The sequence below is a fragment of the Stegostoma tigrinum genome, chromosome 3, assembly GCF_030684315.1.
Source record: "Stegostoma tigrinum isolate sSteTig4 chromosome 3, sSteTig4.hap1, whole genome shotgun sequence".
Lineage (NCBI taxonomy): Eukaryota > Metazoa > Chordata > Chondrichthyes > Orectolobiformes > Stegostomatidae > Stegostoma > Stegostoma tigrinum.
Window position 1 is genome coordinate 72049719 of NC_081356.1, and position 25614 is coordinate 72075332.

At 43.0% G+C, this 25614-nt stretch overlaps 1 protein-coding gene across 2 annotated transcripts in view; it reads right to left on the reverse strand.

Annotated features, from left to right (window-relative positions):
* Positions 1 to 25242, reverse strand: part of LOC125450902 (sorting nexin-24-like) — a 185767-nt gene extending 160525 nt beyond the window's left edge. For both annotated transcript variants that reach the window (XM_048527269.1, XM_048527270.1), the window contains exon 1: positions 24980 to 25242. In XM_048527269.1, the coding sequence (XP_048383226.1) occupies positions 24980 to 25051 (72 nt within the window). In that variant the 5' untranslated portion in view covers positions 25052 to 25242. The remainder of the gene's footprint in view (positions 1 to 24979) is intronic.
* Between the last annotated feature and the right edge of the window lie 372 nt (positions 25243 to 25614).

Below are 25614 nucleotides of genomic sequence, written 5' to 3' on the forward strand. Positions count from 1 at the left end.
ACTAAATGTCCCAGCTAATTCTCAGGCTGGGACAGCTATAACAGTTTTCTTAATGGTGACTCTCCAGGCTGTCATTAGATAATTCTTACCGTCATTTGGTGTCATCTTAGGGGCAGGCAACTCAAAATGTAACTTACTACTACTGTAAACTTCAGAGCCAATACACAAGTTTTCTAAACTCAGCTGTCACCTTGCCTCCATCTCTGGCATACCTACCCACAAACTGCCCCACGTTCTGGGTTATTTTGTTTCACAGCATCACTGGATTCCTATCACAAGGCAAAATACATTTTTTTTACATATATTGAATAGTTAAATCTTTCCAGCTGTTCAAGTAAAGGATGTAAAGCCCCATTAAAATTCTTGCAAACAAAACAGACCTCCAAATCCATGGGCACTACAGTTCCAACTCCAAAAATGATCTACCATGTCTTTCCGCTCTTAACTGAACAAATGCAAAATGTAAGTTCAACTTAAAGCTATAAAAGAAATAGAAAAGAGGAGGATTAAGCAATTCAGCCTTTGAGCCTGCTTTGTCATACAATGTGATCATGGCAGATAAATCCAACTCGTCCCCTGCTCCTGCTTTCAATTCCAGAGATAGCAAGAACTGACAATGCTCGAGTCAGAGATAACACAGTGTGGAGCTGGAGGAACACAGCAGGTCAGGCAGCAGCAGAGGGCAGAAAAGTTGACGTTTTTCTGAAGAAGGGTCCTGACCTGAAACGCCAACTTTCCTGCTCCTTTGCTGCCTGGCTTGCAGTGTTCCTTCAGCTCCACATTATGTTATCCCTGCTTTCCCTCCATATCCTTTAATCCTTTTGGCTCCAGGTGCTACATTAAACTCCTAGAAATTGCACAACGTTTTGGCCTCAATTGCCTTCTGTGGTCGTGAATTTTATCTGTTCGTCTCTCTCTCTCTCTCTCTCGGTGAAGAAATCTCTTCTTATCTCAGCCATTTTTGGTTTAGTGCTCTTAATAATAGAATACATTAAGAAACTGAAAGATTATTCACTACAATCTAATAATTTAATTGAGTTTTGGTAATCAATAATTCTTTAAACATTCAATATTTGAGGTGTGCAAATCGACAATAAGACCCAAGAGCAGAAGCAGCCATTCAGCATATCCAATCTGCTCTGTTATTCAATGAGTCTATGGCTCATCTGATAATCCTCAACCCTATTTTCCGACCTTTTCAACATAATCTTCAATTCCCTTCATAATTAAAAATCTATCTCAGCCTTGAATTTATTTAATAACTCAGCATCAATAGCCCTCCACGATAAAGAATTCCACAGACCCACTATCAGTTAAGATGCGAAATTCCTCCTTATCTTACACAGTTCTGAGGAAGGGTCACTGGGCCTAAAACATTAACTCTGATTTATTTTTCTTCACAGATGCTGCCACACCTGCTGAGCTTTTCCAGCAACATCTGTTTTTGTTCCTGGCTTACAGCATCCACGGTTCTTTCAGTTTTTATTTTCTCTTTAATTCACTGCCACATGTCTTCCAGGCACACCCACCTTGATGCTCTGCTCCTCTCTCCAACGGGATTTCTACTCCAATTTTTCTTCTTGCCTACCGACATTAATTTCACTATCACTCCTGGCATGTGACAAGGTACTTGCTAAAACTCGTTTCCACAGCCGCATGATATTCCTCAGAGACTGCCTCCGGCTCAGACTCACCCGAAGTGGATTCCAACTGAAGTTTCGTCGCTCATGTTTTGAATCCTCCCAGGATCCCAGATATCTGTGTGATGTTCAACGTACCACAGGCGGCTGCTCTCGCCACGTCCTAAAACCCACACTCAGTACCATGTGTTGTCACGTGCACACAGTTCTGAGGAAGGGTCACCGGACCCAAAACATTAACTATGATTTTTTTTACTTCACAGATGCTGCCAGACCTGCTGAGCAACTTCTGCTTTTGTTCCTCCTCATCTTACCTATGTGGCCCTTATTCCAAGATTGCGCCCTCTGGTCCTAAACAATCCCACAATGTGAAACAACCTTTCAGCAGCTACCCTATCAAATCCACTAAAAATGATGTATGTTTGAATAAGGTTACTTCTGATTCTTCTAAACTCCAGTGAGTTCAGGCCCAACCAACTCAACCTCTCCTCATAAGACACCAGGAATCAGCCAGGTGACTAGTACCTGGTGCAGTTTCAACAAAACCGCACTACTTTTATACATCATGCTGTTTGAAACAAAGGTCAACACTCCATTTGCCTTTCCTATTATCTGAACTTGGATGCTAATATTTGGCGATTTATGCATGAGAGCTCCCAAATCTCTCTGTGCTATAGCTTTCTTCAGTCTTTCTCCATGTAAATAACATTCTACGCTTCTATTCTTCCTGGCAAAGTGCATTACCTCACAATTTCCCACATTATATCCAAGATTTATCCATTCACCTAACCTGACTAAATCCCTCTGTAGGCTGTTTGTGATATCCTCAGCACTTGCATTCCCACCTAATATTATGTCATCCACAAACTTGACTATAGTACATTCATTTTCCTAACCAAGTCATCAATATATATCGTGTATTATTGTGGCCCCAGCACTGATTCCTATGGCATACCACTAGTTTAGGCTGCCATCCTTGAAAATGCATCTTTGTTTTCCCAACTCTATTAGTTAGCTTTTGCAACCTTCGACACCAGTGCCCTTCCATAAGTGGCTCAATGCAGAAGAACTTTTGCATGACCTTTGCTGTGTTCAGTTCTTACTTTCAAAACTAAATTTAGCAAAAAAATAGGAACTCAGCATTACTACATCATATTTCTGATATATGATGCAGTTGTATGATCTCACTGTCAATAAAGCAGCACTCTGGCAGCCAAGTCAGGTGAAAAATTGTCTGATCACTTTTCGCACAACAGACATTCCATATCAGTCAATAGGCATTCAACAACAGTAATTGATCATTTTACAACGTAATCAACATTTTTGATTTGTGCTTATGTATTACTTGAAGACTAGCCATTTAATTTTGCTATTTATTAATTCATGAGGTGTCACAAGATAGCAGGTCCTCGCAGTCAAACAAAAGGCAGTTCTTCATAATATTCTCAGTCTCAACATATAAATGAAAATAGGGACAAGGGATTCCAATGTTAGGGGCTGTTGTAGACTGCAAGGCACACAAAAACATGAAAAATGCTGCACAGAAAAGCTGGAAGCTTATTCAGGAAGCTTAATGCAGATAGTGGGTGGTGAGGATTCAAAATATTAAATATAACTAGAGTTATAAGTTTATAACTGTAACTGCTCTCTTTTTCAATTCAGTCAGTAACATCAGGTATGATGGTATAACACGACCTAAAAACCAAAATCTGAAACATGCTTAAAAACTTTGCTAGAACATACATTTCCCAATATTTCGGTGAATACTGGTTGATCCCGAGGGTAGAACTAAACCCAGGTCCCTGGTGATGCGAGCAGCAGTGCTAACTACTCAGCCATCATCCCAGATATGTAGCTTTCTAACCCATCATCTGAGCAAGGGATGCAATGGAGAGAAGGCTATGCGCACGTGAGATGCCATTCAGGTGGGTCATAGGGATATACAAGCGTGAGGCTGGAAGAACACAGTAAGCCAGGCAGCATCTGGAGGAAAGGAGCAGTCAACATTTCGAGTATTACACTTCTTCATGACTAGACTCTGGGGGTGGGAGTTGGGGGGGGGGGGGGGGGGGCGGAGAGCTGCAGATAAAAAAAGAGAGAGGTGGAGCTGGAATGGTGGTAATAGGTGGACACTGATAGTCGGTACAACCTGGTTGGTCGATGAGAAGGCTAAATCTGGTTGGTGGCTGGAAGGGAGGGTCAGACGTTGGAATAGAAGGGAGGTGGTGGTGCTGGAAGGGGAGTTGAGGTTGGGTCGGAAAGTTATTTGAAAATTGGAGCACTCAATGTTGAGTCCTCTGGGCTGTAGGGTGCCCAGGCGGAAGACAACGTGTTGTTCCTCAAATTTGCATTCTGAGTCACTGCGACACTGGTAGAGGCTGAGGATGGACATGTCAGAGGGGTAGTTGGGGGGGGGGGGGGGGCGCTGTTTGTGAAATAGACAGCGACTGGGAGATTAGGTTGGCCACTATGGGTCAGGCGAAGATGTTGGGTGAACCAGTCATCTAGTCTACTCACCAACGTAGAAAAGCCCATATTGGGAGTACCAGATGCAATAGACTAATGATGGAGGAGATACAGGAGAAGCTCTATCTCAATTGCAAGGAGTGTTTAGAGCCCTGGATGGAGGTGAGGGAAGTGGTGCATGCACATGGTTATAGGGGAAGGTACCAGGTGGGTTGGAGTGGTTCGTTGGGAGTGTGGTGCAAAGTAAGAAGTGGCAAAGGGAAAGGTCCTTGTGGAAGGCAGACAGGTGGGGAGTGGAAGATGTTCCAGGTGGTGGGGTTTAATTGGAGTTGGCGGAAGTGTTTGAGGACATTGGCGCCAAGGGGAACAGAAGTGCTCGTCCTCTGACCTTTCTTCAGCCTCCAATAACTTTAGAAGTCAGGAGTTGATTCATTGCTTACCTGCAGCACCAAAGCTTATTAGTGGTAATTGGGGTTTATTAATTATAAAAGAACTGAATTAACATCTAGTAAATACTGGGAGTACATGAATAGAAAGTCAGAGCAGGTTAATGCTTGGCTGGAGACATTGTAGAACTTTAAATTCCTGAGGCATGGGGTCTGTTTCTGGGGGAGGTGGGATCTATCCAGGTTGGTCAGGTTACATCTGAATAAAAACAGGACATTTGTACTTGTGGTGCATTCAAACTAGATCGGCAGAGGAATGCGATATTACCAAGCAGCTCAGAGAAGCTGTGATGGAAATGAATGTTAAAACGTGAGTGAGTCTGGAAGGCTAGGTAAGAAAGAAGTGAGTTTAGCATTGGTAAGTGGAATATATTTCAATGTAAGGAGCATAGAGAATAAGACAAACAAGCTGAGCCAGAGAGGTATATGGAAATATCGTAGCTATGACAAAAGTTTAGCTGAAAGGCGGACAGGATTGGTAGTTCAACATTTCTGGTTATAGGGTATTCAGACAGATAGGTCAGAAGAGGAAGGGGAGGTGACAGTAGAAGAGGGGAATAAAGGGGGCAGATGGAAGAGGAAATGCGAGGCGGAAGAGGAGCTGGGGGAGACAGGAATTGGTGGGGGGAACACAAATGAAGGGCAGATTGGAAGAAGGGACACAGAAATGGAAGTATTTTCAATATTGATTAAAGGAATTAATGACGGACATGTGGGTGAGGATATCTTGCAAGGATCACCAAATGAGGTTTTACGGATTGAAGGAAAAAGCAAAAGGGGCAAACATGTTGTTGGACACGTACTAAGGCCCCCAAACATCTAGAGAGTGATACAGAATCAAATATGTAAACAAAATCACAGAGAAGTATAACAGGGGAGGTGCCAGAGGACTGAAGGACAGCTCATGTGGTTGCAAGGAGTGTTTAGGGCCCTGGATGGAGGTGAGGGAAGTGGTGCATGAGCAGGTATTGCATCTTTTATGGTTATAGGGGAAGTTACCAGGTGGGTTGGAATGGTTCGTTGGGAGTGTGGTGCAAAGTAAGAAGTGGCAAAGGGAATGATCCTTGTGGAAGGCAGACAGGTGGGGAGTGGAAGATGTTCCAGGTGGTGGGGTCTAATTGGAGTCGGCAGAAGTGATAAAGTCAAAAAGGATGATAGGGTAAGCCAGGGAAAGACAAAACACTGGTCGTAAACTATTGGAGAAAATTTGCATTCTTCTAGCACATCACAGATATTTTTGACATGCTCCTATTCTTAACCACGTGGTTTCCACTGTTTAGCATGTTTATAGTTCTGCTGTACTTTACCAGGTTGGCATTACATTTCAGGAATGCCTGGTGGTACTCCCAATGACAGCTTTTGGTTCCCAACTAGCATTACTGACTAATCAGATTTGCCTTATGGCAGGGCCCTGGGGAGTATTGTTGAACAGAGACACATTGGGGTGCAAGTGCACAGCTCCTTGTAAGTGGTGTCACAGGTAGACAGAGTGATAAAGAAGGCGTTTGGCTCACTTGTCTTCATTGGTTAGAGCGCTGCATACAGGTGTTGGGGCATCACGTTGCGGCTGTACAAGACATTGCTGAAACCACTTTTGGAGTGGTACGTATAATTCTGGTCACCCTGCAGTAGGAAGGATATTATTAAACTGGAAAGTGCACCTGGAAATCTGTTTCCAAGGGGGTTCTTTAGGACTCATTGCTGGGAACCCTGACTGTTTGTTGTGTACACTAATGACATGGGACTTAAATATAGGGAGTATGATCAAGAACTCTGCAGACGACATGAAAACTGGTAGGTGATAAATTGTAAGGAGACATATGAACTACAGGGGAACATCAATAGAACTGGACAGGTGGGCAGAGCAGTGACAAGTGGAATTCAAACCGAAAGGCTAAGGGAAGGCTAAGAAGGCAAGGAATTAGATTATGAATAGTACAATACTGGAAAGTACAGAAGATGACTGGAACATCAATGTGCATATCCATAGATTCCTGAAGGTAGCCAAGCAGATAAGTAAGGTAGTTAAGAAGGCTTATGCGATACTTTATTAGCTGAGGCACAGAACACAAGAAGAGGAAGGTTATTCTGGAATTGTGTAAATCACTTGATAGGCCACAACTGTAAACACTGAGTTCAGTTCTGGTCACCATCAAGTATTGGAAGGATGTAATTGTACTATAGGATGAAGAAGCAATTTACCAGGATGCTGCCTGGGCTGCAGGAGTTGAGCTGCGAGGAGAGATTGGATAGGCCGTTGTTGTTTTCCTTGGAGCAATAAGTTTGAGGGGGCACCAAGAGCAGTGAAGAAGATTCCAAGAGACACAGAGAGGGTAGATAGGAAGGCTCCTTTTCCCATTAGTCAAGCAATCAATAACCAGGTGGCATAGATTTAAGGTAAGAGATAGAATGCGAAGAGGACAGCTGGGCAAGATTTCTTTCTCCCAGAAAGTGGTGGGTGTTTGGAATTCACGGTCTAAAAATTGTTTAAGTCAGAAACTCTGGTAAAATTTAATTAATGTTTAGATATTAATTTGTGGTCCCATGGCCCTAGTGCTACAGGGCAAGAGCTAAAAAAAATGTCATGACAGCAATCAGACCTTTGCTGATCAGCGCATGCACAATTGGTTGAACAGCCTCCTCCTGTGCTATATGTCAATGATCATACAGACAATGTACTGCAGTTACAGTACATGGATGCCTGTGATCCATGGTAACCACATCAGATGCAAGCATATGTAGCTTAAAGGAGCTTCAGCTCAGATTCAAAGAGCTGGTGTCTAAGCTACCAATACCAAGATGCACCAGAGATTACCTTGATTACCTTGACACACTGTTCCAGAAGGACAGGTCAACGATTTTGTCAGTAGCCAGGGACAGAAGGGTCTGAGCGAGAAAGATGAATGGGTTAGGAAAGTAGAATTGGAGAAACTACAGCCTTTGCAATTGTTCTAGAGGTCTGATATTCTTGCAGCTTGTGTTGATGAGAACAGGCGCTGGGTGACTAGCAACCCTCAACTTAATGCTTAGGGTACAGGAGTTCCAATGTTAGCACAGCAACTGTCAGAAATTGAACTGAATTGATAAGTGTTGAACTAAACTCAAGTGGTGACCATGAAACCACGACTAATTGTCACAAAGCCCCCATATGATTCACTAGTATGCTCTATTTGGTGCAGTAAACATGTGGTTCAGTTTTAACTGCTCTCAGAAGTGGTGTGGTAAGTTACTCAGCTTTATTGAGCCACAAGAGGAAAAAGTCTAAAAGGAATTAAACCAGATGGACACAGGCACCAGAAACGACGAATGCAAATCCAGCACCTGATGATTCTACAAGTTTTTTTTTACAAACATTTATGGACCTGTGCAATAATTTGGAAAACTATCCCACAGACTAGTCAAGCAACAGCCTTCCACAGATATACTCACTGAATCACATTTTGTAGCCAACATCTCAGACATCACTGTCACAATCCCCGGGTACATGCTGTCTGACTGGCAGGACAGATCCACTATACGGTGCTTAAAAAAAAATTGGGCATGAATTGTCCTAAAGCCTTCAGCATGGGCTTGCATCACCAAGAAGTCTCATGGGCAAGCATGGGCATTGAAACACAGTGATAAATATCACCCTTACAATTGATGAAACATAGTCTACTTTGAACGCCAAATAGAAGAAGCACAAAGGGTGGCAAGGGTACAGAATGTACTCTGGGTGGTGGACTTCAACATCTATCATCAACAACACCTCGACTGCAACAGCATTGACTGTGCTGGCCATGTGCTAAAGGACATATCTGTTGGAGACAAAAAAATGTTGTAAAAACTCAGCAGGCCTGGCAGCATCTGTGGAGAGAAATCAGAGTTAAGTTTCAGGTCAAGTAACCCTTCCTCAGATCGCTGATTTCTCTTCACAGATGCCGTCAGACCTGTTGAGCTTTTCCAGCAGTTTCTACTTTAATCTTTGATTTACAGTATCTGTCATCCTTTAGGTTTATATTTAGCTGTTAGACTGCGCTTGCAGCAGGTAGTGTGGAAACCAACAAGAGGAAAACAATTTATCAGAGCACTGTTTGCAAAACTGACAGAGGGGAAACCAGGGAACAATACAGTCATTCCAAAATTCTGTTAGGAAATTACTAGAATCTATAAGAACTGTATCACAAAACACCTTGAAAATTTTCAGCTGATCAGAGTAAACCAGGTGAATTTAGAAAGTGGGTTATGATGATATAACCCATGAGATGGGCATCCCTTTATTACAAGCACTCAGTATTTCTAGGAGTCAGAGTCATGCAGACATACAGCACGGAAACAGACCCTTCAGTCTAACTCGTCTATGCTGACCAGATATTTGGACCACATTCCTCTGAACCCTTCCTATTCATAGACCCATCTAGATGCCTTTTAAATGTTGGAATTATAGGAGACTATACCACTTCCTCTGGCAGCTCATTCCATACACAGACCACCCTCTGAGTGAAAATATTACCACTCATATCTCTTATAAATCTTTCCCCTTTCACCTCAAACCTATGCCCTCTAGTTTTGGACTCCACCAGCCTGGGGAAAATACGTTGTCTATTCACCCTATCCACGTCCCTCATGATAGTACAAACTTCTGTAAGGTCATCCCTCAGCCTCCAATGCGCCTGAAAAAATAACCCCAGCTTATTCAGCCTCTCCCTATGGCTCAAGCCCTCCAAAACCTGGCAACACCCTTGTAAATCTTTTCTGAACCCTTTCTCATTTAAGAACATCTTTCCTATAGCAAGGAAGCCAGAATTGCATGCAGTATTCCAATAGTGGCCTAACTAATGTCCTGTACACCACAAACATGACCTCTGAACTCCTAAATTCGATGCAGTAACCAATAAAAGCCAGCATATCAAACACTTTCTTCACTATACTATCTACCTGGGACTCCACTTTTAAGGAACTACGAACCTGCATGTCCAGGTCTCTTTGTTCAGCAACACTCCCCAGGACCTTATCATTAAGTGAATATGTTCAGCCCTGATTTGCCTTTCCAAAATGCAACACACCTCCATTTATCTAAATTAAACTCTACCTGCCACTCCTCAGCCCATTGGCCCACCCAAAGTCCCATTGTAGGCTGAGGTAACCGTAATTGCTGTCCCCTACACCTTAAAATTTGGTGTCATCTACACAGTTACTAACTTATGGTCACATTCAAATTATTTATATAAACGACAAAAAGCAGCGGACTCAGCACTGATCTTTGTGGCACACCACTGGTCACAAACCCCCAGCCCGGAAACCAACCCTTCATCACCTCCCTCTGTCTTCTATCTTCAAGCCAGTTCTGTATCCAAATGGCGAGTTCTCCTTCTATTCCATGCGCTGTAACCTTACTAGATAGGTGTACCATGAGGAACCTTGTCGAACGCCTTACTGAAGTCCACCACTCCGCCCTCATCAATCCTCTTTTTATTTCTTCAAAAATACTCAATCAAGTTTGTGAGACACCATTTCCTACACACAGAACCATGTTGACTATCCCTAATCAGTCTGTGCCTTTCCAAATACATGTAAATCCTGTCCCTCAGGATTCTGTGAAACAACTGATGTCAGGCTCACCGGTCTATAGTTCCCTGGCTTTTCCTTACCACCTTTCTTAAATAGTGGCAACATGTTATCCAACCTCCAGCCTTCTGGCACCTCATCTACGGCTATCGATGAAAGCAAGGGGCCCAGCTATCACTTCCCTACCTTCCCACAGAGTTCGAGGGTGCACCTGATCAGGTCCTGGCAACTCATCTACCTTAATGCATTTTATGACATTCAACGCCTCTTTCTCTTTAATATGGACATTCTTGTATGCTTTTTCTTCTTACATTGTGATCACTGTTCATGGGTCCGTAAATCACTCCTATCAGTGCCTTCCTACCCCTACAATTTCTCATCTCCACCTAAATCAAGTCTACAGCTTGATCTCCAGAACCAAGACCAAGACCATCACCAGCTACTGCCCCAATACCATCTGTAAAAAGAGACAACAAGGTGTAGAGCTGGATGAACACAACAGGCCAAGCAGCATCAGAGGAGCAGGAAGACTGACATTTCGGGTCTAGACTTCATTTCTGAACAAGGGTCTAGACCCGAAACGTCAGCTTTCCTGCTCCTCTGATGTTACTTGGCCTGCTGTGTTCAAAGAGCTCTACACCTTGTTGTCTCAGATTCTCCAGCATCGGCAGTTCCTACTATCTCTGTAACCATCTGTAAATAAACGGTCTACGCTTCCACTTCTCAAAGCTCCCTATTCTTCTTGAATGTCACAGACCCCACAATTTTCAAATATAACCTTTCCTGATCACTGGTATTGGTATCAGGTCACATACATGACCAATTCATTTACTTTGTTGAAAATGCTATACATTCAGATACAAAGCCTTTAATATTTTTTGTTACTTTTGTAACATGTAGCCTTGACTCCCCCCACCCCCCCCCCCCCCCTTGCTGTCCCTTTCCACCCTTCTCTGGTCTTTTGATCTAGGGTAGCATTTTGCTGTCCTACCTGGACTATATCTTGAATTGTTACATATACTGGAGCTTGATCCCTCATCCTCCCCTTGTTTCATTTAAAGCTCTCTTTACTTTCCCAGTTAAGCAGCTTGCAAAATTACCAGTCACAGCACAGTTTGGGTACAAAATTTCCCACCGGTACAGATCCCAGTTTCCATGGTACAGAACTCACTCCTCCTTCACCAGTCTTGAGTCACACATTCACTTCTCTAAACTTATTCATCCTGCACCAATGCGCACATGGCTCACATAATAAAGAAATTAATGTCTTTGAGATTCAGCATTTTGTTTTAGTACCTAACTTCTTGTACTCCTTCTGGAGAATCTCATCCCCAATGGTACCCATGTCTTTGACGTTGTTGTAGGCCACAATCACTGGACAGGCATGGTGGCTCAGTGGTTAGCATTACTGCCTCACAATGCTGGGACCTGAGTTCGATTTGAGCCTTGGGCAACTTTCTGTGTGGAGTTCAGATGTTCTACCAGAGTCTGCGTGTCTTTCCTTGGGGTGCTCTGATTTCCTGCCACAGCTCAAAGATGCGCAGGTTAGGTGGATTGGCCACAGTAAACATAGGGTTACAGGGACAGATTAGGGGACAGGGTCTGGGTGAGATGCTCTCTGCAGGGTCGGTGCGGACTTGATGGGCCATATGGACTCTTTCTGTACTGTAGGGATTCTATATTTCTATCTTTCACTTCCCACTGCAGGTCTTCACTAGAACAGAGCAGATATCCCAAGTCCTGGCAGCAAGCAGACATCACAGCCATTTGTTATCACGTGCTTTGCTACACAGAACAATGTCAATCCTCCTCACTACACTGTCCCTACAACCATGACATCTTCTTACTGCCTCCTCTTGAATGGCTTCCTGCACCACAGCTCCATGGCCGTAGTTCTCACTCTCATCCAAACTAGTTGGAAATTAACCCAAACTTGTTGGCTAATTGCAAAGCCTGAGGCTCCTGTGCTTCTGCCCTCTGAGTCCCCTTACCTTTCTTACAGCCACACCCTCATGTCCTAGCCCACTGATTAAATCAGAATCCAGCACACAACCTACCCCGCTATCTCTCATGTGCTAATTAGTCATTGCTAATCAATATATCCCCACCTCCCCATACTTTTTGGCACAGCCAGTAAATGTTATAATACTGAAGATACAAAATATGATGCTTATGATATTACTCACCACCTCACATCTCTTCAAAACTTTTCCTCTTAAAACCTTTCTTCGCTCCAAATAATGAAGTATTTATTTTTTTTAAACCAAGACTCTCAGTATAAATATGTACCCTTTTATGCCATCATTCTAAAATTACAATCCTATTTTCAATTGTTAATACTTCACATCTGGATAGCTCTCGCTAAACCCTCCAGAAAGAAATTATTTTGACTCTAGGCCAACCTTTTTTGTTTTAATCAAAAATGTATTACTTCATATTTAACCACAGAACCACTTGTCACATACTTGCTCATTCCCAGTCAGACTATGTCATCCTGCAGTTGTTTCCAATCAATGCTCCATTATCTTCAAATATTTATATGACTTGCTACGAGAAATAACAATCCCTTGACATGTCAAATAATGCATATCTGGGAACTGGATTTATGTTAGTAGTTGTGTTCTATGTTTCATTCAATACTTCGACAAAGATAGAAATGGACCAGTCAGTTTGTCCATGCCAACTTTAGATGAGAGCACGTTAATTTACTTTATTCTCCAAACTTTCTCCATTACCCCGCAAATTCAATTTTCAAGTGTTTTCTCAATTCAATTTTAAAAACCATGATTACATCTGCAGTAAAAACAGAAAGTGCCAGGTCTGGAAGCATCTGTGGAGAGAGAAACAGAGTTAACGTGGAGTCCAATGATTCTTCTTTGGAACCTGAAGAAGCGTTATATTGGCCTCAAAACATTTTTATTTCAGATCTCCAGCAACCACAGTATTTTGCTTTTATATTACAAAAAAAATGCCTCCACTAAATTCTTAAGTGGTGCATCCCAAATCCTGAACATTCACTGTAGAAATAATTTCTCCCTGATACTGGATGGCCGAAGTTAGTGTCCTCTGTTTCATTCTTCTTCTGCTAATGGAACAATTACTCTGTTCGGTTTCTGAACGCTTTCACAAATTCCTTTCAAACTTCTCTCTTTTGGAAGCATTCCAGCTTCCACCATCCTCGTTCCTGAAACCATTCTTGTAAATCTTTTCCGGATAATCTCTAAAGATTTCACAAGATTCTGAAAGTGTGCTGCCACAATATTGAGTTAGGTCAAGCTAACACTTTACTAAAGATGCATCAAAACACGCTTGCTTTTGTATTACTTGAATTTTTGTAAAACCCAGGATCCTTTTGCCTTTTTAAATACTTTCTCAACCTGCCTTGAAGGAGTTGAGTGCACATAGCCTCAGATCTCTACATGCCTGTATCCTCTTTGGAACTACGCACTTCATTTTATCTTGTTGTTCCTTAGATCTTCTTAGAGAAGAACATCAATTCATACCTCTTTGCATTAAAATTTAACTTACCACACATCCATCCACTCCATCTCAACCTCTTTCATTTCAAACCTTGCAGTTTTTAATAATTCCAGGTTTTGTGTCATCTTCAAACTCTGATGCTGTCCCACATCCCCGAGTCTGAGTTATTTGCATATCTTAAGAGGAACAGTGGTCAGAACATCAACCTCATATCATTGAATACTTTGCTACTGCTCGAAAAATTACTGGATACAATGCTGTTCCCTGTAAGTTCTTGTCCTTTCATTCAACATTGCTGGCAGCTTGTTATATGGGGCGTTATAATGCTTTTTGAAAGTCCATGTTCACCACAAGAACTTCATTACTGTCACATCAAAACCCCAGTGAAATTAATTAAAACATGCCTTTACCATACCTAAGGTGGCTTTCTCCAATTAATCTACACTGCCCAAATTATGGTTAATTTTGACCTGGATTATCATTTTCAGAAGCTTTTCCACCACTGAGGTTAAATTAAATATCCTGTACTGGTCGAAGCTTATCTTCTACAAAAAATATAGCATTTGCAATTCTCCAATCCATAGACATCACTCATCCATCTGAGGAGAAGATTCTGACTCCACCCTTCCACAATTTCTTCTCTACCTCCGGCAGCCTTCCATCCTATAAAGTGAAGATTTGCGCTTTAATAGTCAACTCATTGAGCATCAACTGGCGCGGCCCAGGACCCCACTCTGTCATGCTAGTCTTTGCCACATCCTCCACCTGTAGCAAAAAGGGGCATTCGTCAGATTCACCACACTGTCCCAACTTAGTAACAGTACATGTCATCTGGACTACTTTGTGTTTTCCACAAGTGTAAAACAAATCATGAGAATGATCAGTTGTTAATTATATTCTTTAAACTTACATGGTTTACAAACCAAATTAATATGTGCCTAATTAATTGGGAGGGACATCAGTACAAGCACCACAACTTTACTTCTGGAAAACAGACAGCTATCTCCTGGCATTTCACTGCAAAAGCAATCAAGCTCATTCACTCTGAAAGACTATTTGCTTCTAAAACATTTTAAAAAAAACTCCAATTAACTGAATCTGGCCTAAACACACGGAGGCTCACAGCACTGAAGGCGGCCATTTGGCACACTAACTGGCATTGACTCCACACAGATCTGACTACAATAATCCCATTCTCCTGATTTTGGCCTACAGCCCTGGAAGCTGTGGCAAAGCAAGTGAGTATCTAAATACTGTTTAAATGTTACGAAAGTTTCAGACATGAGCCACCCTTTCAGGCACAAAGTTCCAGGCTCACACCACCTTTTTAGGTAAAAGAAATTCACTTCAGTTCCTCTTTTTTTGTTCTGTTACTTTAAAATCTTTGCCAGCAGTTTTTGAGCCTTCTACTGATGGAGTAAAGGGTGTCTTCCCATCCACCTTATCTCTACCCCTTATAGTCTTATTCATCTCTGACATGTTCCTCTTAAACTTCCAAAGAAAAACAAGGTCAGCCTATCCAATCCTTGCTCGTTGCTCAGACCCTGCAGCATCCCGTAAATCTCCTCTGCATTTCCCTTTGGTACATTCACAACCTTCCCATAACATGGTGGCCAGAACTGCATATAGTACTCCAGTTGTATCCTAATCAGTACTTTATACATTTCTAGCAATAACCTCACTCCCCTTGTGCTCTATGCCTTGGGCAGTAAAGGCAAGTATCCTTCTTAGCTACCTTACTCAATTGCTCTGCTACTTTCTGGGAGCAGTGGATATGTACATCGAGTTCCCTCTAATCTTCAGTATTTTCCACGGTCGCACCATTCATAATAATGCCTTGCCTCATCAGCCTTCCTCATGTGCATTACCTCTCACTTTTCTAGGCTAAGTTCCACTTGCCACTGCTCTACCCAGCTTACCAGTGCACTGATATTCTTCCACAATTTATGGCTATCCTGCTCCTTATTTACCATCCTACCAATTTCCAGGTCATCCCGGAAGGTCTCGATGATACCTCCTACATTGAAGTCCAAATTATTAATGTACACCACAAACATCAAGGATCTCAACACCAAACCCTGTGGAATACAAACTGGAAACAGACTTCCAGTCACAGAAACATCATTGCACTCCACTTCCTGCCTCCCACCCATTTTTGGATCCAATGTGCCACTCTGCCCTACATCCTATGGTCTCTTACATTTTGGCATCGTCAAAAGCCTTGCTAAATTCTATATAGATCACAAGCAAATCCATTACCCTCAACAACATTCCTGGGGATCTCCTTAAAAGATTGGATCAAATTTGTTGAATATGACTATCCCTTAACAAATCCACGCTGACTAAACCTGATTAATCCATGTCTCTCTAAGTGGAGATACATTCAGTCCCTCAAAACTTTTTCCAATAGCTTTCCCACCACAAGGATTTGACTGACTGGCCTGTAATTTCCTGTCCCATCCTCGCTTTCTTTTCTCCAATTAATGGGGCAATGTTAACAGTCATTCAGTCCTCTGGCACCTCATTTGTGCCAGGAAACATGTGAAAATCACTGGCCACATTATCTCCTCCATTGCTTCCCTAAACAGCCTGGGCTTCATCTCATCTGGGCATGTGGATTTATCCACCACTTAAAAATGATGTTAAACCCACAAGTATCTATGTCACATTTCTTCTACTATTTCATAGTTAAGTTTTTAGAGTTCACAAACAAAGCCTTTCACCGTACTTAGGTGCACATGACAATAAATCAAATCAAGTTAGTTCTCCAATCTTGCTGTCTATACTGTATCAACTTTTTTTTCATCATGAAAAACGTGTCAAAATATTCAGTGAGGACTGTGCCATCATCTTCCAAGCCCACATACACACTATCTCTATGATCCCTCTTTCCCTACTTACTCCCTTATTCGTTATACTTTTACAAAAACCCTTTGGGTTTTCCATTATACTACCAACTTTTCATGCACTTTCTTTGCTTTTCTAATATCCTTTTAAAGACCCCCCACTGCAATTTGTAATGCTCCAGTCGGGACACTACCATAGTGATCCTTTGTTATCTGTCATAAGCTTTTCTTTCCTTTCTTAATCCTAATCTTAACAACCATCATCACCCTTGGTTCTCCAGTCTTGGGACCACTATTTGTCTTTACATATTTGCCCTGCATTCTTGATATTTCCGACTTGAATGCATCCAACTGCCCTGGCAGTTTTATCTTGGTCCACTTAGACCGAACTGTATCTTACCTTAGCAAAATTAGCCTTTTCCTTGTTTAGAACTTTCATTTCCAAACCATCCCGTCCTTTTGCCAAACTGTCCTAAACCCAACCCTCACTATCTTCAAACTATTCCATAACCTCCTGCTCAGGATCGCTTTTCTTTCTTCTTTTCTCACCTCTTTCTTTCTTTCTCTTAGTTCTGTAGGCTTTTTTTTCCCCTTTCTCTACGTACCATCTGAGGGAGCTTGGTGGTGGAGACAGCAGCTGGGCGACTTAAGACAGTTGGCCACGAGGTGGCTGGTGTGCCCAGGCAGACCTCTGGTGGTCAGCAGTGTTGTGGCTTCATCGATACGTAAAGCAGTTCCCAAGGGGTCTCTGCAGAGCGACATCTAACGCAGCAACAGGTCGTGACAGAAGCCGGGGCTCTGCATAAGCCAGAATGGTGGCAGCAGCTGGCGACAAAGAATGGCAGCAGCAGTGAAGCAGAGCTGGGGCCCAAGCCTTGTGAATGGCAATAAAGCCTGGTGTGTCTGACAGAGGTCAGCGGTGGCAAAGGCAGCTGGTGAGCATTGGCAGGTCTCAGCCCAGTGTGGGAAATGCATGCCCAGAGCCGGAGTGAGCGAGTCCTCTTGGGTAAAGCCAAGCTTGGGCCATCTGCAGCCTGTAATGTTTGACTTTTAAAATCTTTATTTTTCTACTTTTGTACTCAGACGACTGTAATGCTGAACTTTTTCAATCTTGTTACAGAAGTAGAAAAATAAAAATAAGATTTTGCAGGTAGATACACTGTACCTAAGATTATGTGTGTGGCAACATTGTACACTTTTCACTGTGCTCTTGTACCCCATACATTACACGTGACAATGAAATGTAAATCTACGTCATTTTTGGCATATTGGTCCAGAACCATGTTGGGTTTTCTGCTAAAAAGTTTCTCCTAGGCACAATTTTGGAATTTTGCTCCCTCCTAACTTTGCACATTAATTCACATTTAAGTAGTTAAAAATCTGCAATTATTCCTTTTTTAACATTTCTGTAAAACATGATCCCATATTTGATCTGCTATCTGTCTGTGACAGTATGGGTGACTATAGTACACACTGAACAGCATATCATTTTTGTGATTTTTTCACTTCTAACCATATGGACTCATGTGCTGGTCCTTCCAAGAGATCATTCCTCCTGTCAGCTATGACTGATTCCTTGACCAATATTGTGACCTATTTATTCCACCCCATTCTTCTTTAATTCTCCTCTCTGTCTTGTCTGAATATTCCAAAACTAGAAATGTTTAGCTGCCAATTCATCTTTCAGCAAAATCTCAGTCATAGCTATGAGACCATACTGCCACATGCCTCCTGCACCATCAGCTCATCTGCCTTATTCCTCAGACTCCTTGCATAAAGATATATTGCAATTAGCCTTGCTCTCCTCACGTTTTTTCTTATGTAGCTAATGTTTCTTCTGCCTTCCAGAATCACTTACTTATATTTTAACTTGTAATTCCATGTTAATTTCTCTTCCTCTGAGTGGTTTGTCAGTATTCTAGCCTCCTGCCAATCTAATTTAAATCCACCTTAACAGTATTAGAAAATTTCCCCACGAGGACATTGGTCCAATTCTTGTTCAGATGTAACCCAACCAACGTATACAGGTCCCATCTCCCTCAGAAACAGGCCCAATGCCGCAAGAATCCAAAGTCCTGCACCACCTCTCCAGCCACAGATTCATCTATTTGGTTCCTATACTCACTCCTGTGTGGCACTGGCAATCATCTAGATATTAAAATGTGAGGCTGGATGAACACAGCAGGCCCAGCAGCATCTCAGGAGCACAAAAGCTGACGTTTCGGGCCTAGACCCTTCATCAGAGAAGGGGATGGGGTGAGGGTTCTGGAATAAATAGGGAGAGGGGGAGGCGGACCGAAGATGGAGAGAAAAGAAGATAGGTGGACAGGAGAGTATAGGTGGGGTGGTAGGGAGGGGATAGGTCAGTCCAGGGAAGATGGACAGGTCAAGGAGGTGGGATGAGGTTAGTAGGTAGGAGATGGAGGTGTGGCTTGGGGTGGGAGGAAGAACAGGTTAGGGAGGCAGAGACAGGCTGGGCTGGTTTTGAGATGCAGTGGGTGGAGCGGAAGAGCTGGGCTGGTGTGTGATACAACATCATCTAGATATTACTAGCTTTGAAATCCTGCTTTTCAACTTCCCATCAAACACCCTAAATTCTGCATGCAGGACTTCATTTCTCTTTTTTCCTACGTCACTGGCCCCAGTATGAACCCAAATCTCTGGCTATTCACTCTGGTCCTACAGAATGCCCTGTAGATGTTCAATCAAATTTTTGTCTCTGGCACCTGGGAGGAAACAAAATACTGCATGCAATTCTGGTTTCCCTGCTATAGGAAGGATGTTGTGAAACTTGAAAGGGTTCAGAAAAAGATTTACAAGGCGTTGCCAGGATTGAAGGGTTTCAGCTATAGGAAGCGGTTGAATAGGCTGGGGCTATTTTCCCTGAAGGATCAGAGGCTAAGGGGCTGAACTTATAGAGGTTTGCAAAATCATGACGGGGATGGACAGGGTGAATATGCAAGGATTTTTTTTTCCCCCAGAATGGGCAAGTTCAAAACTAGAGGGCAAAGGTTTAAGGTGAGAGGTGGAAAAACTTGAAAGTCACCTAAGCGGCAGCTTTTTCACACAGAGGGTGGTGCATGGATGGAATGAGCTGCCAGAGGAAGTGGAGGAAGCTGGTACAGTTACAACATTTAAAAGGTATCTGAATAGGAAGGGTTTACAGGGATATGGGCCAAATACTGGCAAATGGGACCAGATTTCTTTAGGATATCTGGTTGGCATGGATGAGTTGGATCTGTTTCCATGCTGTACAGCTCTATGACTATATCATCCTGGAGTATGTTTATGGCTGTAAAAGCATCTGTTTACTGCAGCGCCTACCATTATTACCTTTCCGCACTTGTTTCTCCACCACCTCACCACGCTCCCCATCCCCCCCCCCCCCCCCCTCAAGCAGGTGGATCACCCACAGTGCCATGCTCAGGTCTCATTACCACTGTCACTACCTATCTGGACCTGGTCTGCTTTTTCTGTGCAACAGTCATGCATTGCTTTGCTGCCCTCACTTCCTTAAGTTGTGGGGTGACCATATCCTGAAATGTGCTATCCACAAGCCTCTCAGTCGCATGAATACATCAACCTGCTCCAAGCACACACACAGGTTCATACACACGTTCACACACACCACCAGACTGCCAGGAGCGTGCAGGATTTCCCATGGTACAGAATGTGGTAATTATAGGCCAGAGCTCCATGACTAACCAGAACAATCCACATATGGATCCCTGTAGTTATTTAACTCTGACCTCTGGATAAATCTTACTCTTGCTCATATCTCAGATCGCACTCAGGTCCATCATCAATCTCACTGCTATTCTGCAAAGATCCTAATCTCATCCACTTCTCTCAATAATGCTAAGTAATAGCATACTGGCTCAGTGGCTAACACTGCTGCCTCTCAGCACCAGGAACCCAGGTTCAATTCCAGCCTCAGTTGACTCTCCGTGTCGAGTGTGCACTTTCTCCCCATGTCTGTGTGGATTTCCTCCAGTTGATTTGGTTTCCTCCCACAGTCCAAAGATGTGCTGGTTAGGTAGATTAGCCATGCTAAATTATCCAGTTTCTAGGAGAATTAGCTATGGGAAATGCAGGATTATAGGATGGGGTGGGTGGTTCAGGATGGGATGCCCTTCAAAGGGTTGATTTGGACTCAATGGGCAGAATGGCCTGCTTCTGCAATGTAGCAATTCTGTGATATTAACTGCCTACCTGTCAGAGGTTCCTCACCTCAGCAACTCCTCTACTTTCTTAATTATATGCTTCGAACATGAGCTGAATTTCAGAAGTGAGGTGAGGTGAGTGACAGCCTTGACATCATGGCTGCATTTGACAGTGTGGTATCAAGGAGCTCCAACAGAACTGGTATCACGGGCAAGCTCTCCAGTGGTTTTGGTCACATAGGAAGATGGTCACGGTTATTGGAGGTCAGTCATCTCAGCTCAGGGGAGTCTCTACAGGGAGTTCCTCGGGGTAATGTCCTAGGCCCAACCATCTTCAGCTACTTCAATGGCCTTTCCACCATCATAAAGGTCAGAAGTGGGGATGTTCGCCGATGACTGCACAATGCTCAGTACCATCTGCGAGCCCTCAGATACTGAAGCAGGCCCTGTTCACACGCAACAAGATCTGGACAATATCAAGGCTTGAGATGACCAATGGCAAGTGACATTCCTGCCACACAAATGTCAGGCTATGACCATCGCCAATAAGAGACAATCTAATCACTCTCCCTTGGACATTCAATGGAGTTACCATCACCGAATTCCCCACTATCAATATCCTGAGAGTTAACAGTGACCAGAAACTCAACTGAACTCACTGCATAAACACTGTGGCTACAACAGCAGGTCAGGGGCTACAAATAGTGCATCGAGTAACTCCCCTCCTGACTCCCCAACCCCTGTCCCCCAGTTTAGGAGTGTGATGGAACACTTACACTTGCCTGGATGAGTGCAGCTCCAATAACACCCAAAATGCTTGACACCATCAAGGACTAAGCAGCTGCTTGATTGGCACTACATCCACAAGGTTTCACTTCCTCCACCAAAACTCAGTAGCAGCAGTATGTACTATCTACAAGATGCACATCAGAAATTCACCAAAGATCCTGACCCAATACCTTCCAAACCCACGACCACTTCCATCTAAAAGGACAAAGGCAGCAGATTTATGGGAACAGCACCACCTTTAAGTTCCCCTCCAAGCCACTCACCATCCTGACTTGGAAATATATCGTCGTTCCCTCACTGTCAAAATCCTGGAACTTCCTCCCCAAGGGTATTGTGGGTCAAACCAGAGAAGGCGGACTGCAGCAATTCAAAAAGGCAGCTCACCACCACCTTCATAAAGGCAACTAGGGATGAACAAGAAATGCTGGCCAGCTAGCATTGCCCACATCTCACAAATGAAAAAAAAACTGATTCAAATTCATCACCATTTATTGATCCAGAACTATAATGATACAAATAGTGAGCCACATCAAAATCAGCCTCAAAAATCGCTGGAATTATAACACAGTGAAATTAAAACTTTGATGACCCCTGACAATTGGTCAATTGTACTGAACTAGATTTTACAAATAAAGGCTCGTGGACATCATGTATACAATTTGAACAAAAACAAGATTTATTTTTAATAATTTACCTTTAGCACAACCCAGAAGAGCAAAAGACAATCTAACTAATATCTATCATCTAAGCCCAATCTTCTTTGAATACAAATCTCCACTTACTAGCAGACTCAGACACAGTTAAGGGATAAATTAAAACAGAATATAAAAGAACTCGCATTTGCCAGTTCAATAAGCATTTCAATAACGAACACCAGGCCTTCATGCAATCCTTTGATGATGGGTTATAATACAGGTAGATAAGACTGCATATCTTGCTTCAGTTCTGAAATAACCGCTCAGTGAAATAGCTTCCACTGACCTCTGGAGACTTTTACTTATTTCTTACAGACTAGGGACCTTTTTTTCCCCCTCAGAACTTTCAACAAGTTGATAACTGAAGAATTACGAGCAAGCACGAAACTGAAAACAGCATCTCAATCCAGCAGCTTCCGAAACAACACCGCCTCCTACCCTAAAACCCAGTCAGAGCCAGTTCACTCTTCGTTTTCTGTTTCTTTTCAACATCTCTACGGTTGGCTGGCTAGCACCTGTTTTCCCTTGAGTGTCTAATGCAGCATTCAACTAGCTGCCTGTCCCTGAGCATAACAATTTCTCAGTGTCACACAGTCTATAGTGTTCTGACAGCAGTATTTAGCCTACATTATCTTTTCAGGACAATTTGCAACAGAAAACAACAGTCTTTTGTTTGGTGTTTTTAAAATCAATCTGCTATTCGAAGTTCTAATTTCAACTGCAACTCATAGTTCCAAAACCAGAAGTTAGTAAAATAAAAGAAAAATCAATTCAATTTATCAATTTTGCTTCCAATCTCCACCCTGCTCTCATCTTCACCTGGTCCATCTCCAACTCCTCCTTTCCCTTCCTCATCCTCTCTCTATTTTACATTTCTGGGGACAGACCGGCCACTGATATCCACTCCAAACCCACCAACCACCTCAATTACCTTGAATATAGATCCTCACATCCTGCTTCCTGTAAAGACTCTATTGCATTTTCCAGTTTCTGTGCCCATCACACCCATTCTGATGATGCCACCTTCTGCAGGGGAAGCCTCAGAAATGTCCGCCTTTTGCCTCAACTAAAGATTCCCTGCTACCATCACTGGCAGGGCCCTTAACCATGTCTGATCTATTTCCTGCACTTCTGTCTTCAACTTCTTTCTTCTCTCCTATAACAATAACAAAGGTTCCCCCGATGCTCATTTCCCACCCCACCAGCATCCACATTCAAATGGTCATAAGCCGCCAACTTCCACCAGAGACATACTTCCCTCCCATCCCTTATCAACATTCTGCAAGAACTGTTCCTTCTGGGACACCCTGGTCCATTCTTACTTCATTCCCTACACATCCCCACAGCCCCACGGCACCTTCCACTGCAATCACAGGAGGTGTGGCATCTGCCTGTTTACTTCTCCCCTCCCAGACTGCAGACACACCTTTTCCAGGTGAAGTAGCAATTTTCCTGCACATAACTCAATCTAATCTACTAAATTTGCTGCTCACAAAGAGGTCCACTCTCTACTGAGGAAACAAAATGCAGACTGGGCAATCGCTTTGTGCCTGCCACTTCAACACACCACCGTGTACCCCGACCAACATTCCTGTCTTGCCCCTGCTGCAGTGATCCAATGAGGCTCAGGGTAAGTTGGAAGAACAGCACCTCATTTTCCACTTTGGAACCCTGCAACTTCTTGACTCAAAATCAGGTTTGATTACTTCAGAACCTGAACAGCTTCTTCTATGTCCTTGACCTCCCCCTACACACCCCAGGCCCTGTCATGACAGGGGTTGTTTTCAGCACAACCAACCCATTTTCAGTTCTGAGGAAGGGTCACCGGACCCAAAACGTTAACTCTGTTTTCTCCTTCACAAATGCTGCCAGACCTGCTGAGCTTTTCAGGCAACTTTGCTCTTTTTTTCAACCCACTTTCATTTACTTATGATCCCCATTATCAGTGTTCATCCTGCTCTACACTTTGTTATCTCGGATTCTCCAGCATCTGCAGTTCCCGTTATCTTTGTCAACACTATCAGTAATTTGTCCTAAATTAAATAAGTCAAGTTATCCTTTCCAACCAAAAGCATGAATAAGCAATTCTATCGATAGGTATTTTTCGTACAGTTCATGTGGTATGGATTGAAATTCGTCATCTTGTTTGACCAAGAATGCCTGTGGCACGCAATATTTTATCGTCTGTTAATTACTGCTGTCTTATGTACCTTCCGCTACAAAATAAAACAGCTAACAGTTTGAACGGACTACCTCATGAAAGTTTAAAAGCTTACTTAAGAGGTGGCTTCGCAAACTTGTAAATTGCTACGATCTATTATCATGTTTCTAACGATCAAAAGTTACAGAATCTTATCGGTGGACTTTGAGTAGCGAGAAAATTAGGAAGTGCAGGTAGGTGTTCAATACCTTGTAAATAAAAGTTTGGTAGAAATCTACTGATTTCATTTATGCTTGAACCCAAATTTACAAACCAGATTACATTCACAATTTCGAAATCACACTAGGGTGGATCGTCCAGAAGAAGGCTAGATACGACAATAGCGTCACAGATCAAAATTGTAGTCAATCCAACTTCCCCCGCCCCCCACCAATTGCAAGGACTGGTATAAACTAACAGAACACAACTGTAAACCCTTTTATATATCAGTGGAGAGTGCTCGTGCAGCGCAAGAGTTAGACCAAAAACATGAAAGATACACAACGTGGTGCAAATGCTCAGCAGCTTTGGCAAATGTCAAATCGTCACCGAGCCGTGAGTCCTTTCTGGGTCTGTACGCATTGGCAGACGTGTGGAAATGAGCCGTACGCACTTGCAGGCAAGAAATGAAGGAGGAGGTCCCGCTCCCAGTTTTTACTGATGTGCGTAACTCCGCAGCGTCCCGGAAAGAATCCGCCTTTCCTTACCGTGTATCCTCTTTCGAGATCGCTCTCCTCATATCTGAAGGACGGAATGGCTACTTCTATCATGTGGTACATGGTGCAGAGCAGCTTCCAGAATAAGAAGTCACTGAACCAAACAAAATACTGCGATCGCCACTTTTCTATATTATATATAGAGAGACGAGACAACCCTGTGTGCCGCCTCTGTTCAGAAAGCTTCTTCCCGCTTGGATCAGCACAGTGACATTCAGGATCAGCCAAAAGCCATTTGCAACAAAAAGCCACGTGAGCAGTTTATCCGTGTCACGTGATCCTGACGATGGAATGTTGCAATTCTGGCTGAGTTCCATTCCAGGGGCGAGATTTTGGAATGCCGAGTGTTTTGCTCCGTGTGAAACGTGCGGCTTTTATTTAAAAATCATACTGAGGGATTAGATTTCACACTGTAGGACAGATTTGCCAGACATTATGCAGCAGCGATCAGTGAAGCAGAAGTAATTTGACTCGAGGCCGCTAAACCAGTATTTGGCAACTAGGAGTGTATCTAAAATACCAGAGAACGAACAACGCAGAAAAAGCAAACCCATAGTAAGATTAGTTTATTACAAAATTTAGATGTATAATACAGCGTAATTTTTGTTGGAAATGGTGTTCTAAAG